This window comes from Amblyraja radiata, chromosome 8, assembly GCF_010909765.2.
Source record: "Amblyraja radiata isolate CabotCenter1 chromosome 8, sAmbRad1.1.pri, whole genome shotgun sequence".
Classification (NCBI taxonomy): domain Eukaryota; kingdom Metazoa; phylum Chordata; class Chondrichthyes; order Rajiformes; family Rajidae; genus Amblyraja; species Amblyraja radiata.
This window is the reverse complement of record NC_045963.1, coordinates 66459570-66476243: the sequence shown is the minus strand read 5'-3', so window position 1 is coordinate 66476243 and position 16674 is coordinate 66459570. Positions and strand designations below refer to the sequence as shown.

Genomic DNA, 16674 nt, shown 5'->3' with positions numbered 1-16674 from the left:
AGACACAACATGCTGAAGTAACAACAGGACAGGCAGCATCTCTGGAGAGAAGGAATGGGTGGCGTTTAGGGTCGAACCCTTCTTCAGACTGCCTCTACCATATATATGCTTCTTATAATTTCATATATAATAAACCCTCGTTATAACTGACCACAGGGGGCAGGGTGAGGGGAATGGTCTCCGTTATTTCCGATTGTCCACTATAACTGAGTGAGCTATTATCATTGGACGTAGTTGAAATAAACTAGATGGTGGTTAATGATGGTTAATATTCAAAAGGACACAAAGTGTTGGAGGAACTCAGCGGGTCAGGCAGCATCTCCAGACAAACATGTATAGGTGATGCCAGGACCCTTCTTCAGATTCTTTCAGTCTGCTGAGTTATTCCAGCACCTTGTGTCATTTCACCTTAAAGCTAGGTGCCGATGCTGCTAGTCCGCACCAGCAAGACCTTCTTCACCAGCAGCCATGGCTGTTGTAGTCCCTGACAAGACGTGTTTTCTTCAGACTGCCGCTACCGACAGGATGCGTTCGGTCCACGTGGGGCTCCTGCCCCTCTCACCCATCGCTTTGTCTGCTCCACCGCCACCTCCTCCTCTTCCTCCCCGACAGTCGGCAACATCTTCCAAGGTGGAGTATGTCAGAGTCTCCAGGGGAGGAGGGCCAGCGGCAGTGGAGGAGGGGAGAGGCTGAGTGGACAGAGCGACGGAGAAGGGGAAGGTGGTGGAGGTAAGATTCGGTGGAGTACAGCAACTCCTGTGTTCTTTATCAGTGCTCCATGAAAAGGATCAAGTTCTCGATTACCAGTCAAGTGAGACCTAGTGCAGAAATTCCATGTGCAGTCAATCAACCGTGGCAATCTCGCAGGCTGCACTCTTTGGCTAAAAACACTTGAACTAACAAGGAATTTCTGGCATTTAAGCATAAACTTTGTGACAAACATCTTTGAAAACCAATGACTTGAAATTTCCATGGTTACTAAATTATAATTATCAGTTCGCAAAGCATTTGGCCAAAAGAAAAGTGTTTTTGGTACGCTGTAATTTCACCATGTTTTCTTGTGATATTAGCCATTCAGCCATTCAGGTCTATGCTGACTCTCAGAGGTACTCAATCAGTCCATTCTCTCTCACTTGCCCACAAATTCCCCCAATTCTACTACACCCATCGACATTAGGGACTCTATAATTGCTAATTAATCTACCAGCCCGAAGAAGGGTCTCGATCCGATATGTCACCCATTCCTTCTCTACAGAAATGCTACCTGCTCCACTGAGTGACTCCAGCATTTTGTGTTTGATCTTCCACCATAAGGTTTGGAACAAACCGGAACACCCAGAAGGAAATCCAGGCGGTTAGAGAGCAAACATGCAAATTCCATGCAGACAGCACCTGCGGTCAGGATTGAACCTGGCTTCCTGGGGTAGTGGCGTTTGCGCCAAACTGTGACACCACAGTGTCACCCTTCCTTCCACAAATATTGCAAAGTACAAGGGATATTAATGTACCATAAATAAACTTCTTAAATTAAAAAAAAAAAGAGCTTCTCTTTTGACTACAAACATATGTTCAAGAGTTTATTTGGAACTCTGCATAATATTTACAAAGCTGATTGCTTCCTGGTTTGCCTCTTTCGAGAATTCCCAAGTTTGAATGACTGCCGAGCCAGCTTGAAGACATCACAGTTGTAAGGCAAAGGGGGCAGCGTTGGCCTGGGTTTGACAACTGCAGGAGAAGGTTTGAACTGCACAAAGCACCACTACTTAATCCTCCAAATCAGGTAACTAAACATCCCACCACAACCAGAGAGCAGTGCTGCATCAGTATCTACCGCGTTGATGACCCTTGGACTATCCTTGATCGGAGTTGCTGGCTTTACCTTGCACTAAATGTTATTCCCTTATCATGTTTCAATCCACTGTAAATGGATCGATTGTAATCATGCATTGTCTTTCTGCTGACTGGCTAACACACAGCAAAAAGCTTTTCCCTGTACCTCGGTACACGTGGCAATAAACTCAGCTAAACCTGTCACCAGGGAACGAAGGGGTGGAGGAGATGGGTCCTGAGAAGGAACAAAAGTAACAGCAAAATAATAAATCAAACTAATCAAGTGAATCCACTGAAGCATTTCATGTGAACAATGTCCAGAGTCCTACTGACACTGGATACTGAGAGGCTGTGCCCCGTGTAACAGCCTCTCATATGCTCCGCTGATGCAGTGGTTCAGCAGGAAACATTTGTGGTGTTGACACATTGTAAGAGAATGTGTTGAACCGCTGGTGTAATGAACATGGATAATGACACATCCCAGTGGTATCAACTGTGTATATAATGAACAAAGTATGCTTTGGAAAACAAATATGTCAGCAAGAAATATGAAGTATCTGCGTAATAGCAAGGCATGTAGAAGCCACAAAGGATTTTTACAGAATCAGACTGTTTTTGTATGTAGGAGATACAAGAAACTGCAGATGCTGGAATCTTTGCAAAACAGAACGTGCTGGAATAGCTCGAGCAGATGAAGCAGCATTTCTGGAAGGAATGGATAAGCAATGCTTCAGGTCAGGACCCTTCTTCAGACTGGTTGCAGTACTGGGGAGAAAGCAGGAAAAGAGGTGGTGTGGCGGGACAAAGCCTTGCAAGTGAAAGGTGGATACAGGTGAGGAAGGTTTGATTGGCAGGTGGGTGGAGTAGGTTACATAGGCTGGAGATGAAAAAGGAGACAAACTGAGGTCAGATATGGAAAGGATAAGAGTGAAATGAGAGAGATACAGGTGGAGGAGGAGGTGAGGGGGAAGGGGGGTGGAGGAGGAGGTGGGGGGGAGGGGGGGTGGAGGAGGAGGTGGGGGGAGGGGGTGGTGGGGGGGGGGGGATGGTGGAAGGGAGATGGAGTGTATGATCGTGGGGAAAAACGGGTGCACACCAGGGTGGGGGTTGTGCGGATCTGAGGACAGGTGTCATCTTTCAGACACGTCCTCATACCTACCCCTTGACCAGGACTCTATCGGTGAACACCAGGTCTCCGTCTCCCAGGCTGTTACCAATCTCATTGCCTCTGGCGATGTCCCCTCCACAGCCTCCACCCTTATAGATCCCCAACCCCGTACTGCACATTTCTATCTCTTTCCCAAGTTCCCAGAATTGCCTTGGTAGACCCATCGTTTCTGCCTACTATTCCATCGCCTTTTCTTTACCATGGATGTCTAGTCTGCTACACCTCCATTTCCCACCAGGAAGGACTCAGGGCCCACTAGTTCTTCCTTGAACTGAGACCCAATCAGTTCACCCCTTCTAACACTCTCCTCCAGTTGGCAGAATCTGACATAATTTCTCTTTTGATTCCTCTGATTCTCTGCGTCAAAGGTGTGCCCATGGGCACATACATGGGCCCCAGCTATACCTGCCTTTTTGTTGGTTACATTGAACAGTCCTTCTTCCAAACATACGCTGCCACCAGTCCCCAACTCATTCTCTGCTACATCAACAAATGCATCAAGGCTACTTCCTGCACCCATGCAGAACTCGTTGATTTCATAAACATTACTCCTCACCTCCACCCTGTACTCAAATTCATTTGGACTATCTCTGCCACTTCACTCCCCTTTCTCTCCCTCCTTTCTGTCTCCATCATCGACTGTTGTCCACTACAAAGCCCATTAACTCTCACGGCTACCTCGACTATACGTCCTCCCACCATGCCTCTTGCAAGGACACCATCGCTTACTCTCAATTACCCCATCCCCACCACATATGCTCTAACCCTAAACGAGGCTTCCCACGCTAGGATATCCAAGATGTCCTCTTTCTTTAGTAAACGTGGCTTTCCCATTTCTGTTGCGGATGGATCCCTCATCCATGTCTCTTCTGTGTCCCGTAGATTTGCTCTCGCTCAGAACAGAGATAGAATCTCCTCGGTCCTCATCTTTCACTCCTCCAGCCTCCACATCCAGCTATTCCTGCCATCTTCAACATGATCCCACCACCAGTCACATCTCCACATCCAAACCCCTTTCTGCTTTCTACAGACTCCGCAACTCCTTGGTTCACTCATTCCTTTGCATCCCTTCCCACTCAATCCACTCCCTCCCCAGGTACTTCCCCCTGCAACCACAGGCGGTGCGACACCTGTCCCTACACTTTCTTCCTCACTCCCATCCAGAGACCGCAACAGCCCTTCCAGGTGAGATAGAGGTTCACATGCACCTCTTCAAACCTTGTCTACTACATTCGATGATCCCAGTGACACCAAGTGTAGCCGAGGCGACCATTTCACCGAACATGTGCACTTGGTCCACTGAGGCCCGCTTGATTTACCGGTTGCTAACCATTTTAACTCCCCTTTCCTTTCTGTCCTGGGCCTCCTCCATTGCCAGAGTGAAGCCACATGTAAACTGAAGGAAGAGCACCTCATATTTCTCTTGGGTAACTTACAACGGTACGAATATTGAATTCTCCAATTTTAAGGAACACCTCTTATTCTCCCTCTCCCATTTCACCCACTATCCTGCCCCTTCTGCCCCCACCATCCCCTTCCACCCATATCCCTCCATCTGGCTTTACATTTCACTCCCCTTCTCTCCTTGTCTGACATCCTTTCCATTTCTAGGTCTTTGTCACCTACTCCATCCATCTGCCAATCAACCCCCTCCCTTCATCTGTATCCACCAATTACTAACCCATTCCCATCATTCTCCCCCCAGTCGTTTCATTCTGAAGAAGGATTCCAACCCAAAATGTTGCCCATCCAATGCCTGACCTGCTGAGTTACTACAGCAGTTTGTGTTTTGCTAATTGTATATACATGGCCTACATTCCCGTTCCCTCGAGACCTCTGGCTACGTGGAAGAGCTCAAAATAATACAATAAGCTTGAGACCCTGGAGCCATATGGCCAAGCATCATCAAGAACAAAGGTATCAACGAGAAATATTGCAACACTTGCATGGGGCAGAAAACTTTCAGCACATACTAAATTTCATTTCCTTTTTGCATATCTAAGTTATAGTTGATAGCGTGGCACAGTGGTAGTAGAGCTGCTGTCTCACAGCACCAGAGACCCAGGTTTAATCCTGACCCTGGGTGCTGTCTGTGTTGAGTTTGCACGTTCTCCATGTGACCTACGCGCGTTTCCTCCAGATCAGGAGTGGGGAACCTGCAGCCTTAAGGGCGCATGCAGCCTTCTTGGTCATTAAGTGCATCCTTTTGAATGAATCCAAATTTTGTAGAACAAATCCTTTTATTTTTATTTAAATGTTGTTGTTCATCTTTTATTATTTTTATTTTAATCTTAAAATGAACGTATTTAAAATACCAAAGAGTAAAAGAAGTTTCAATAAAATATGTGCTTTTCAACTACGTATTGCTGCGAATCTACGTTCTCCTACCTAACCCAAATCAAGACGCCCTTAATGTCACAAATGACGGATACCCATCTAGAAGATCAGCTGAAACTGCGTACCTCCATGTTGCAACCAAACATTCAAATGCTTTCCCACAAAAAGCAGTCACAACAAAGTCATTAATAGATTAGATAACTTTAGAATTACAAAATGTTTTCATTTTCTTGAAGTTAGTACATTGTAGTTAGATTTTTAATAAATAATCATTTTGAAGCATATTTAATTGAAGTTTTTTGGATGCGGCCTTATTAGATTATAGCTAACTTAATGCGGCATTCCAACATGAAAAGGTTCCCCACCCCTGCTCCAGATGCTCTGGTTTCCTTCCACATCACAAAGGCGTGTGGGTTTGCAGGTATATTGGCCACTGTAAAATTGGCCCCAAGTATGGAGGAAGTGGATGAGAAAGTGAGATAATATAGTAGTGTGAAGGGTGATTGATGGTCGATATGGACTCGTTGGTCCGAAGGGCCGGGTTCCACGCTGCATCTTTCAGTTTAGAAACACAGTGTGGAAACAGGCCCTTCGGCCCATCGAGTCCACACCGACCAGCGATCCCCGCTAACGCTAACGCTATCCTACACAACACTAGGGACAATTTACAATTATACCAAGCCAATTAACCTACAAACCTGTGTGTCTTTGGAGGAAACCGGAGATCCCAGAGGAAACCCACGCAGGTCACGGGGAGAACGTACAAAATCCGTACAGTCAGCATCCATAGTCAGGATCGAACCCGGGTCCCTGGAAGTATAAGGCAGCGACTCTACTGCTGTGCCACTGTGCTGGAATGAAAAGGGCAAGAAAGTGGGTGGATCTCATCAGGGCATCTTTGTGACGAGTCCTCGCTGTCATAATTTGACACTAAAGGTCTCAGAATACGTTGTTCTCATGATCCCACTGGAAATGCTGTAACAATTTCACATCTCTCTGACGAGACTGTATGATTTCTCTTCAAGGTCCAGTACAAGTGCTGCAATTGTTGCTACATTATCTCCTGACATAATTTCCCAAGAGACACCATATCACTTGCACCATATCAGTTTCTTCTCAGCTGTTATCAGGCAACTGAACCATCCGACAAACAACTAGCGAGCAGTCCTGAGCTATTATCTACCTCATTGAAGACCCTCGGTCTATCCTTAATCAGACTTTACTGGACTTTATCTTGCACAACACGTTTTTCCCTTTATCATGTATTTGTACGCTGTGGACGACTCGATTGTCATCACATTTAGTCTTTCCGCTGACCGTGAAGCCCGCAACAAAAAGCTTTGAACTGTACCTCGGTACACATGACAATAAACTAAACTAAGCAATATCTCTCACGTGTGTGTGTATTGTTACATGTACATGAGGGTATTTTTGGGACATATTCCATTATTTCCACATTATCTCCCTTACACTATCACTGGGGGGGGGGGGGGGGGGGGGGGGGGGGGGGGGGGGGGGGGGGGGGGGAGGGGCAGCTGAGAACAAAGAGGGACTATTGGGACTACATTGCAAACTTTGCAACTTTGTCAGTGCCCTATGCGTGGCGACTCTTTGCATACTTTGTGTATGGTATACAAAACAAAGAAGGTCACTGTGACTTGTCACATGTGATAATAAAGTATCATTCATTCATTCCACACCTTCTCATTCTGAAAGGAGTTGCGTAGCATTCGCTCTCTCGGGAGACACTGTAACATCGCCGCACTATCCCCCTCCAGAGACACTGAACGTTTCCACTATCTCCCTCCGTGATATCACAATATTTCCACATTGATTCCCAAATGTAGCGTCGCACATTATCTTTTTCAGGGGGTACTGTGGAATTTCCAAATTACTTCTCAGGAGATACCGTAACAATTCTACATTATCTTTTGGCAGATACTGTATCCTTTACAACATGAGATCTGTCAGGGGATACTGCTGCACTCCCTCATTAGCCTGCAGGAAGCATTACCATATCTCCAGACTATATGACAGGCACATTTGTCACATTTACATATGGTCTCTTTCATATTTTTGGGCTATGTCACTCTCTCTCAAGAGAAACTATGATTTCCATAATCCCTCACAGGGACTACTTCATAACTTTCACTTCAACAAATTAAATACTGTAATATTTCAAAGCTACCTCTCAGGAGCCAATGCATAATTTCTACTTGATCCTTCACTGAATCTGTCACATTTATACTCAAACTTTCTCAGGAGATAGTATATTATTTCTGCATCACAGTGGGGGAATTTGACACATCTATGCAGTATACATTATTATTGTAGACAATAATATAGTATATATTCTCAATCATTATAACTCTTAGAAAATAAGGCAACATTTTCACGTTATTTAATAATAAATCGTATCACATCGCCACATCACCTCTCTCAAGGAATGCTTTGTTATCCTAGAACATAGAACAGCACAGGAACGGCCCCGTCAGCGCACAACGTTTGTGCTGGACATGATGCCTCTCCACAGCTCAGGGCAGATGGTAGAAAAGTTCCATCCAGTCACTCAGGAGAAACTGCGAAATATGTTCACGCTATTTTTTCAGCAGATACTGCCAATTGTCTACACTTACCGAAGATACAGTAACACTGAGGAAAATGGTACTGAGGAAATGTGATCACATTTCCACTGTTTCAATTCTGATGAAAGATCTTAAACCTGAAGCATTAACTTTGTTTCTCTCTCTCTACAGATGCTGCTCAACTTGCTGAGCATTTTATGCATTGTTAGATCCCCGTTATTTGCTGCATTTCACTTTTATGTCAGTATTACTGTTTTTCATCTGATAACTGCGACTTCCAGAACCTTGCTCGTCAAACCTGAGCATCACCTCCCTCATGGCGTTGTTTTTAAAATGTAACAAAATACTGTCCAGAAGACATCTTCGCACAGACACATTGTCTTCCATAGAGTATTCTGTTATATAAGATCATTTCATTTTAATCATGTTTTTGCAATCTATTGTGCTCTCTTGATCTTAGCATCTACAGAGCATCAGTGGTGAGTGTCTTTGAAATGCCTGCCATGTTCGTTCAAGTGATTTTTGTTTTAAATTTATTTGCAAAAAGAATTAAGACCATTATGCTGGCCCACAATAAAAAGAAATGATTGAAAGCATTTTCTTTAACACAATGCACAGTGTTCCTTCAAATGCCAATCATTTAGCTCTCTGCCAACTTTCACTGGATTCGGCGTAACAAGGGGTCACTTTCAATTTCCAATTCAGTGTCAAACTGGTTGTCAGGCGCACATAATACGCTGCTAGGGAAGAGTTACCTAGGTAACAGGGCCAGCTGAACAAAAATTGCCAATTTCCATGATTGACACAGGATTGCGATCACCAGAATATTGAGCGTGTTTGAAAGATGAGCCGTTTGCAGAAATAAAAACCACGCCAGTCAGGTGCAGTGGCATTGGGCCGTGCACAAGTTTTGACTATTTTTAAATTGCTGGGAATTCTAAGCTTCAGCCATCTTTCGTGATCAATTCTCTGCAAAGCACCTCCACATCCTGCACCTTTACAAAGCTGGCCTGGGTAGAACATCATAACAACAACAAGCACATCACATGTCACGCAGAATGGGGGAAACATTTTATTAACGCATTGCTGGAACAACCCGAATAGGAGGAATCGAGTTCCCTGTGACAAACTGCGTGAGGAATATACCAACCCTGGAACATTGTCGATGACATTTCTTTCTTTCGCTTGAAGTTTATTTAACACCCCACAATTTGTCAGTACTTCGGCTGTTAAAAAAACATTAAAACGTTTTGAAAATCATTGACATTTAGGGACAGATTCTGCAATGGCTCCTAGCTTTCCCCTTGCGATGTCTGTCTAGATTCTATCAAGTGTAAATCAATCGAGAGCATGATTATGTTTTTCCCTTCAGGCTCAGAGCAATGACCAACCCCACTAAACTGCAGTCAATCTAAATTAATAAGATATTCAGGAATTAAAATACATAGCCCAAAAACATGTCAACACTGCAGAATAAAAAAAGATGCCTGGCAAGATATCCCGATGGGAATTAAGTATTTAACAAAATACAAACATGTGGCTGATGTTATAGTGTACCCCAGTGGAATTGTAGAAATTTGTGGAATGGATGTTAGAGTGTCCATGCCAGACATTTGCTTGAACAACCGAAAACCACTATACTCACCCAATCAACTTGCCCCAATTTCAAATATTAATCCATACTCTGGAGTATTGTGTACAGTTTTCTGGAGTATTGTGTACAGTGTTGGTTTCCTAATTTGAGGAATGACATCCTTGTGATTGAGGTAGTGCAGCGTAGGTTCACGAGATTGATCCCTGGGATGGCGGGACTGTCGTATGAGGAAAGATTGAAAAGACTAGGCTTGTATTTACTGGAGTTTAGAAGGATGAGGGGGAATCTTATAGAAACATATAAAATTATAAAAGGACTGGACAGACTAGATGCAGGAAAAATTTTCCCAATGTTGGGCGAGTCCAGAACCAGGGGCCACAGTCTTAGAATAAAGGGGAGGCCATTTAGGACTGAGGTGAGAAAAAACGTTTTCACCCAGATAGTTGTGAATTTATGGAATTCCCTGCCACAGAGGACAGTGGAGGCCAAGTCACTGGATGGATTTAAGAGAGAGTTAGATAGAGCTCTTGGGGCTGGTGGAATCAAGGGTTATGGGGAGAAGGCAGGCATGGGTTATTGATTGGGGACGATCAGCCATGATCACAATGAATGGCGGTGCTGGCTCGAAGGGTCGAATGGCCTCCTCCTGCACCTATTTTCTATGTTTCTATGTTTCTATACAGTAGTTACTCCTTGCAGCAAACCATTCAGTCCTCAGAGTATAATGTTTCCCTTATCTATTTCTGCTCTTTGTGTTCATTTTAATTCAGGACCCATCATAGGCATCTCAACTACTTTTCCCACATCCTTTATCATAAAACTTATATTAAAGTTCCTCGAAGTGATATCTCAGTTAAAAAAATCCCACCGTCTCAAGTCTCTGCTGGCATAATCCTGGCATATCTATACTGAACACTTTACCAAGTGCCTGAAACACCACAAGATCTTCATATTCGAAGGTGTGTGATATACCCATCTGGAACTATAGTTGACTCCTTGGTAAACCCATAATAATTAAATACCTGAATACTTCCATTTATCAGTTCAAATCTACAAAGCTCATAAAGGACTTGGCAGGCAAGATAACTGAGATGTCTCGCACCACAGGGGATAGGGAATTATGGAGAACACCATATAGGAGGAAAATTTCTTCACTTGTAGGGTAGTGGACCCTTGGAATTCTCTGGACTGGGGTGCTGTGGAGGTTAGGTAATTGTGTTCATTCACAACAAATTTTAGGACATTAAGAGATTCAAGAGACATGAGACATGAGTTGAGATGGTAGCACCATTTCTTATGTCCTTTAACAACAGATAGAACAAGTTGAAGGGCCAGATGTACTAGCTCCTCTCCAAATTCAATAATTGTTACATAGAACTCAGTCAACCATCACTTTCTTACATTCTGTGTGCATTTAGAATTTGATATTTATACCTGGCTTAAACTACTCATATATCCTTTCTGTACCGTACCAAAGCCAATCTGAGAACAATCTTCTACTCTTCCAGCAAAGATCTGCAAACTTCAAGTACTTGTCAAATGCGTGTTTTATTGTGTAAACCTACCTTACAGATTCCTGTGTCTTCTGAATTACAGACAAATTCCCTCAGAGCTGTAACTCATATACGTGCAATAAAACACAGGCAGAGTAGATTTCAACCTATCCTTAGCTGGCTGCTCTACAAATTCCAGCCCTACATATTCCATCATGCTACACCACTCCCACTCCCATCCCCACCCTAAAACCCATGAAATATGAGAAAAATCCTCAGCATCTTGGAACTGACCAGTCCACCTTTTGGAATAACCACCATTAAACTCCTTTGCATTCATGGTGTGATAGTTCAGACCATGGTCATTTAAGACTCCTTTGCCCATTGCTCATTACCCACCTTGCTATAAGAGGGTTTCCGCGAATAGCTGCCGCTTCGCCGTCGCTTCTCTTTGATCTTCAGCATGAGTTTGGAATAGATCACCCTCTTCTTGTGGCCCGCTCTCCTCTTTGACCCCGTAGCGCTCTGCGGGTCCTTGTTGGCGCCTCGCGTTCTCCTCCACAACAGGGTCCTGAGCCGGGGCTGGCATTCCTTCAGCTTGGCGTAGATGTAGGGTTGGCAAAGGGCACCTGCCCACGGCTCCAACGTGAAGTAGACCACCGCTCCCGTCTCTTCCTCCTCCCGGAGCCGGGCCACGGCCGCTTTGATGAGACGGCGGTGCCCGGGGCTCACAACTCCAATCGCGTCCAGGTCTGGCTCCCCGATCTGCTTGCAGACCTCCAGGTCATCGTAGCCGTTGTCCAAGAAGGACTCGCCGTACTGGGTCAACTTCAGGCTCTTCAGCCACTCCAGCACGATGTTCGTACCCATGGGGGCAGAAGGAGCTCAGCAACGATGACCGGTGATGGGTTAAGGACCAGAATGTGGACCCAAGGTGGTTGGGAATAGTATTACAACCGGGATTAGGATTGGGGATGAGAATAAAAATGTGATGGGAAAGGAAGGGGATTAGGAATGGGTTGGCATTAGTGTTGGAATTGGATTGAAGGGTGGAAGTGGGGTTGTTATGGGAGGGGTTGGGGCTGGGACAGAGAGATAAGGATTAGGGATCCAGTGTGGGTCAGGGATGGAATGGAGGTTGTAGCTGAGATAAGATGCGAGGAGATGGTGAGAGGAGATAGGGGGGGAGAGGAGGAGAGGAGAGGGGGAGTGGGGAGAGGAGGAGAGGAGACCGGCCACACACTCACTCCGTGCGGTTCCCGGAGGTTTTCTCACGGTCCACTGCGCACACGCCCCCGCCCCGCCCCTCTCCCCTCTCCCCTGCTCGGCTGCCGGTGGATGGTCCCCGCCCGCCCGCCCGCCGCGCCCGCTCCTCCCGGGGAGCTGAAGCGAGAGGCCACAGCTGGCGAGGTCGGGCTGTGGGGCTCCGGCGGACTGTCACTGCCCAGGGTCAACCCGGTGGCTCCGTCCCGCTCTCCCCTCCCCAGCTCTCAGGCTCCGGCCTGCAGGCGCCGCGGGCACCGCCAGGTGGCGATGGCGAGTCGCTCGGCGAGAGCGTTCAAACCCGCGGGGGCAGCGACCTCCAGCGGGCGGCCCACAAACGGCAGGCGGCAGGGCTCTCCCCCCCCCCTGTCCCCCCTGTCCCCTCCCCCCTCCTCCCCCCCTGTCCCCTCCCCCTCTGTCCCCTCCCCCCCCTGTCCCCTCCCCCTCTCTCCCCTCCCCCCCCCTCCCCTCCCCCCCCGTCCCCTCCCCCCTGTCCCCCCCCCCCCTCCCCTCCCCCCTGTCCCCTCTCCCCCCTGTCCCCTCTCCCCTGTCCCCTCTCCCCTGTCCCCTCCCCCCTGTCCCCACCCCCCCGTCCCCCCCCCTGTCCCCTCCCCCTGTCCCCTCCCCCCTCCCCCCCCCCTGTCCCCTCTCCCCTGTCCCCTCCCCCCTGTCCCCCCCCCCCCTGTCCCCTCCCCCCTCCTCGCCCCCCTGTCCCCTCCCCCCTGTCCCCTCTCCCCTGTCCCCTCCTCCCCCCTCCCCCCTGTCCCCTCTCCCCTGTCCCCTCCCCCCTGTCCCCTCTCCCCTGTCCCCTCCCCCCTGTCCCCTCCCCCCTGTCCCCTCTCCCCTGTCCCCTCTCCCCTGTCCCCTCTCCCCTGTCCCCTCCCCCCTGTCCCCTCTCCCCCCTGTCCCCTCCCCCCTGTCCCCTCCCCCCTGTCCTCTCTCCCCTGTCCCCTCTCCCCTGTCCCCACCCCCTGTCCCCTGTCCCCTCCCCCTGTCCCCACTCCCTGTTCCCACCCCATCCCCCCCCTCCCCCTGCCCCCCCTGTCCCCTACCCCCCTCCCCCTACCACCTCCCCCCTCCCATCTGTCCCCTACCCCCTCTCCCCTGTCCCCTCCCCCCTGTCCCCTCCCACTCCCCCCTGTCCCCTCCCCCCTGTCTCCTACCCCCCTCTCCTAACCTCTCCTTACTCCCGCTGGAGGTTCTCTCCCCTCATGTTCCTCCGCAACTCCCTGGTCAACTTGTCCCTTCCCACCCAAACCACCCCCTGCCCAGGTACTTTCCCTTGCAGCCGCAGGAGATGCAACACCTGTCCCAACATCTCCCCCCTCGACTCCGTCCAAGGGCCCCGACAGTCTTTTCAGGTGAGGCAGAGGTTCACTTGCACCTCCTCCAACCTCATCTACTGTATCCGCTGTTCCAGCTGTGGACTCCTGCATATCGGCGAGACCAAGCGCAGGCTCGGCGATCATTTCGCTGAACACCTTCGCTCAGTCCGCCTAAACCAACTCGATCTCCCGAATGCTAAACAATGTGACCCCTCCCATTCCCACACTGACCTTGGTGTCCTTGGCCTCCTCAGTTGTCAGAATGAGGAATGGTTGATGTAATTAATGCAGTGAACTGTGAGGTGTTGCATTTTGGGAAGTCTAACCAGGGCATGACCGACGCAGTAAATGGGGAGTGTTGTAGAGCAGAGGGATCTAGAAGTGCAGGTACAAAGTTCCTTGAAAATGGTGCCACAGGTAGAAGACGGTGAAGAAGGCTTCCGGCACATTGGCCTTCATCAGTCAATGCATTGAGTGTAGAATTTCGGAGGTCATGGTATAGTTGTACAAGACATTGGTGAGGCCACATTTAGAGTATTGTGCTCAGTTTTGGTCACCGTGTTATAGAAAACATGTTGTTGAGCTGGAAAGAGTGCAGAGAAGATTTACGAGGATGTTGCCTGGACTCGAGGGCTATAAGGAGAGAGTGAGCAGGCTAGGACTCTATTCCTTGGAGCGCAGGAGGATGAGAGGCAATCTTATAGAGGTGCATAAGATCATGAGAGGAATAGATAGGGTAAATGCACAAGGTATTTTACCCAGAGTGAGGGAACCAAATACCAGAGGACACAGGTTTAAAATGAGGGGGAAAGATTTTATAGGAAACTGAGGGGCAACTTTTCCACATAAAGGATGATAGGTACACGGAATGAGCTGCCAGAGGAGGTAGTTGAGGCAAATACTGTCACAACATTAAAAAAAAGTTGGATAGGTTCATGGATAGGATAGGTTTAGTGGGACATAGCCCAAACACAGGCAGGTGGGACTAGTGTAGATGGGACATGTTGGTTGGCGTGGGCAGGTTGGCCTGTTTCCATGCTATATGACTCTATGACTATCATACATCCTTCACTCTGAGCCTCTTCACCTTTTCTCTCGGGATTCTTCACCTTTTCCACCATCCTTAATTGCACCGCTCGCACAGCTTGACCTTCTCTGCTCATCAGATGACGTCCACTCCTTCTCTGCTGAAGTGCGGCTGCTTCAACGTTTACCCTCTGACTGTCATGGCTTACTCTCTTCAGGGCCACCTCCAATTGCCAATTGCCTTCCACCCTGGTCACAGTGGTCTATAGTCTAGTCCAGAGAAGACATAGACATCCCATCTACAACCATTCACTCACTCCACGGTCAGAGCAGTTCAGACCAGCTACAGCATCTCACCAAGACTCCTTAGATAGCACCTTGCAACCCCCCCAAAACAGCTAGAAGGACAAGGAAAACAAAAGCATGGGAACACCACCTCCTGGGAGTTGCCTCCAACCACACCATCCTGACTTGGAAATATGTTGCTGTTCCTTTATTGCCGAAACAGATAATGCCAGGTTTGGCGGTGCCCACGCCGACACACGCAGTAGGGTGAACTCTGGTTATGTATTTTATTTACAGTGGTCCAAGATAGTCCAGGACCGCATGGTGCCGCTGACCTTCGCCATCAGGCCAAATGTGCGGGGATGCTGGTGATATCTTACTTGTCCCAGCAGCTTGGTCCTGGTCTTTGAAGGAGGAGGCGTGATGATCTCAGGCTTTTTCCTGCAGTTTACCCTTTCCTCGAGAGGAGGCGCTGATGGTACAGGTTTCTTCCTGGTGGCTCAGCTTTGGGCTTGGAGAGGTGGCGCTGGTGGCCTCTGGATTATACTGACGGCTCTGCCTTTGCCTCGAAGGTAGACACAAAATGCTGGAGTAACACAGCGGGACAGGCAGCATCTCTGGAGAGATGAAATGGGTGACCCTTCTCCTTCTGTCTTTGCCTCTGTGCGTATGTGGGTGCAGCCCCTCGTTGTCTGTGGGCTGCACCCACACAGGATCTGGCATCTCAGGCTTGCCCCGGCCACTGAGTCTTGGCCTCAGGTAGAGTGGGTGAAACAATGGGTTCAAATTGTGGAACTGCCTCTCTAAAAACATTGTGGGAATGTCGATACCTCAAGGACTGCAGTGGTTTAAGAAGGCAGCTCAACGCCATCCTCTCAAGGGAAACTATGGGTGGGCAATTAAATACAGGCTCAGCTTGCAAAGCCCTCGTCCCTTCAATTAATACATATAAACCCACCCCCCTTCACCCCCATCCTGCAAGAAATATAGCCAGTGCTATATGTGGTTCATCATAGCTCACAAAAAACAGAAGTAGGGATAGATTGCTTGACCTCGTGTGCTTGTTCCACCATCCAATTAATCATAGCTGGCCATTAATCCAACACCAACTTCCCACGCTGTCCCCTTGTAGAGTGATAGTCTGACAGTGTGCAAACAGGCCCTTCGGCCGAACTTTCCCACACTGACCAACATGTCCCATCTACACTAGTCCCACCTGCCTGTGTTTGGCCCATATCCTTCTAAATGTGTCCGATCCATTTATCTATCTAATTGTTTCTTAAAGATTGTAATAATCCCTGCCTCAACTACCTCCTATGGCAGCTCGTTCCATACACCCACCATCCTTTGTGTGAAAAAGTTACCCCTCAGTTTCCTATTAAATCTATCGGCCTTCACCATAAACCTATGTCCTCTGGTTCTCGATTCCCCTATCCTGGGCAAGAGACTCTGTGCATCTACTCGATCTATTCCTCCCATGATTTTATACACCTCTTTCAGATCATCCCCTCATCCTCCTGCGCTTCAAGGAACAGAGTCCCAACCTGCTCAACCCTCAATTCACTTCACTTACGCATCTGTTGTTCATACTTAATGAATGAGTCTCCCTGGCTCTCTTGGGTAGATAATTGCAAAGATTCATTACACTCTGGGTAATAAAATTGCATCTCATCTCAGTCCAAGACAGCCTACTCCTTATGCCGAGTCTGTGACATCTGGTTCCAGACATTCCCAGTACAAATATCGCTGTTGCATCCCCCACTTTAAG

General features: G+C 47.9%; 1 protein-coding gene across 5 annotated transcripts in view; it reads right to left on the bottom strand.

Annotated features, from left to right (window-relative positions):
- The window catches only part of sash1 (SAM and SH3 domain containing 1), a 152699-nt gene extending 140455 nt beyond the window's left edge, over positions 1–12244 (bottom strand). For 3 of the 5 annotated variants that reach the window (XM_033026124.1, XM_033026125.1, XM_033026126.1), the window contains exon 1: positions 11407–12244. In XM_033026124.1, the coding sequence (XP_032882015.1) occupies positions 11407–11877 (471 nt within the window). In that variant the 5' untranslated portion in view covers positions 11878–12244. The remainder of the gene's footprint in view (positions 1–11406) is intronic. The other 2 variants (XM_033026128.1, XM_033026127.1) reach the window with 1 other exon arrangement.
- Between the last annotated feature and the right edge of the window lie 4430 nt (positions 12245–16674).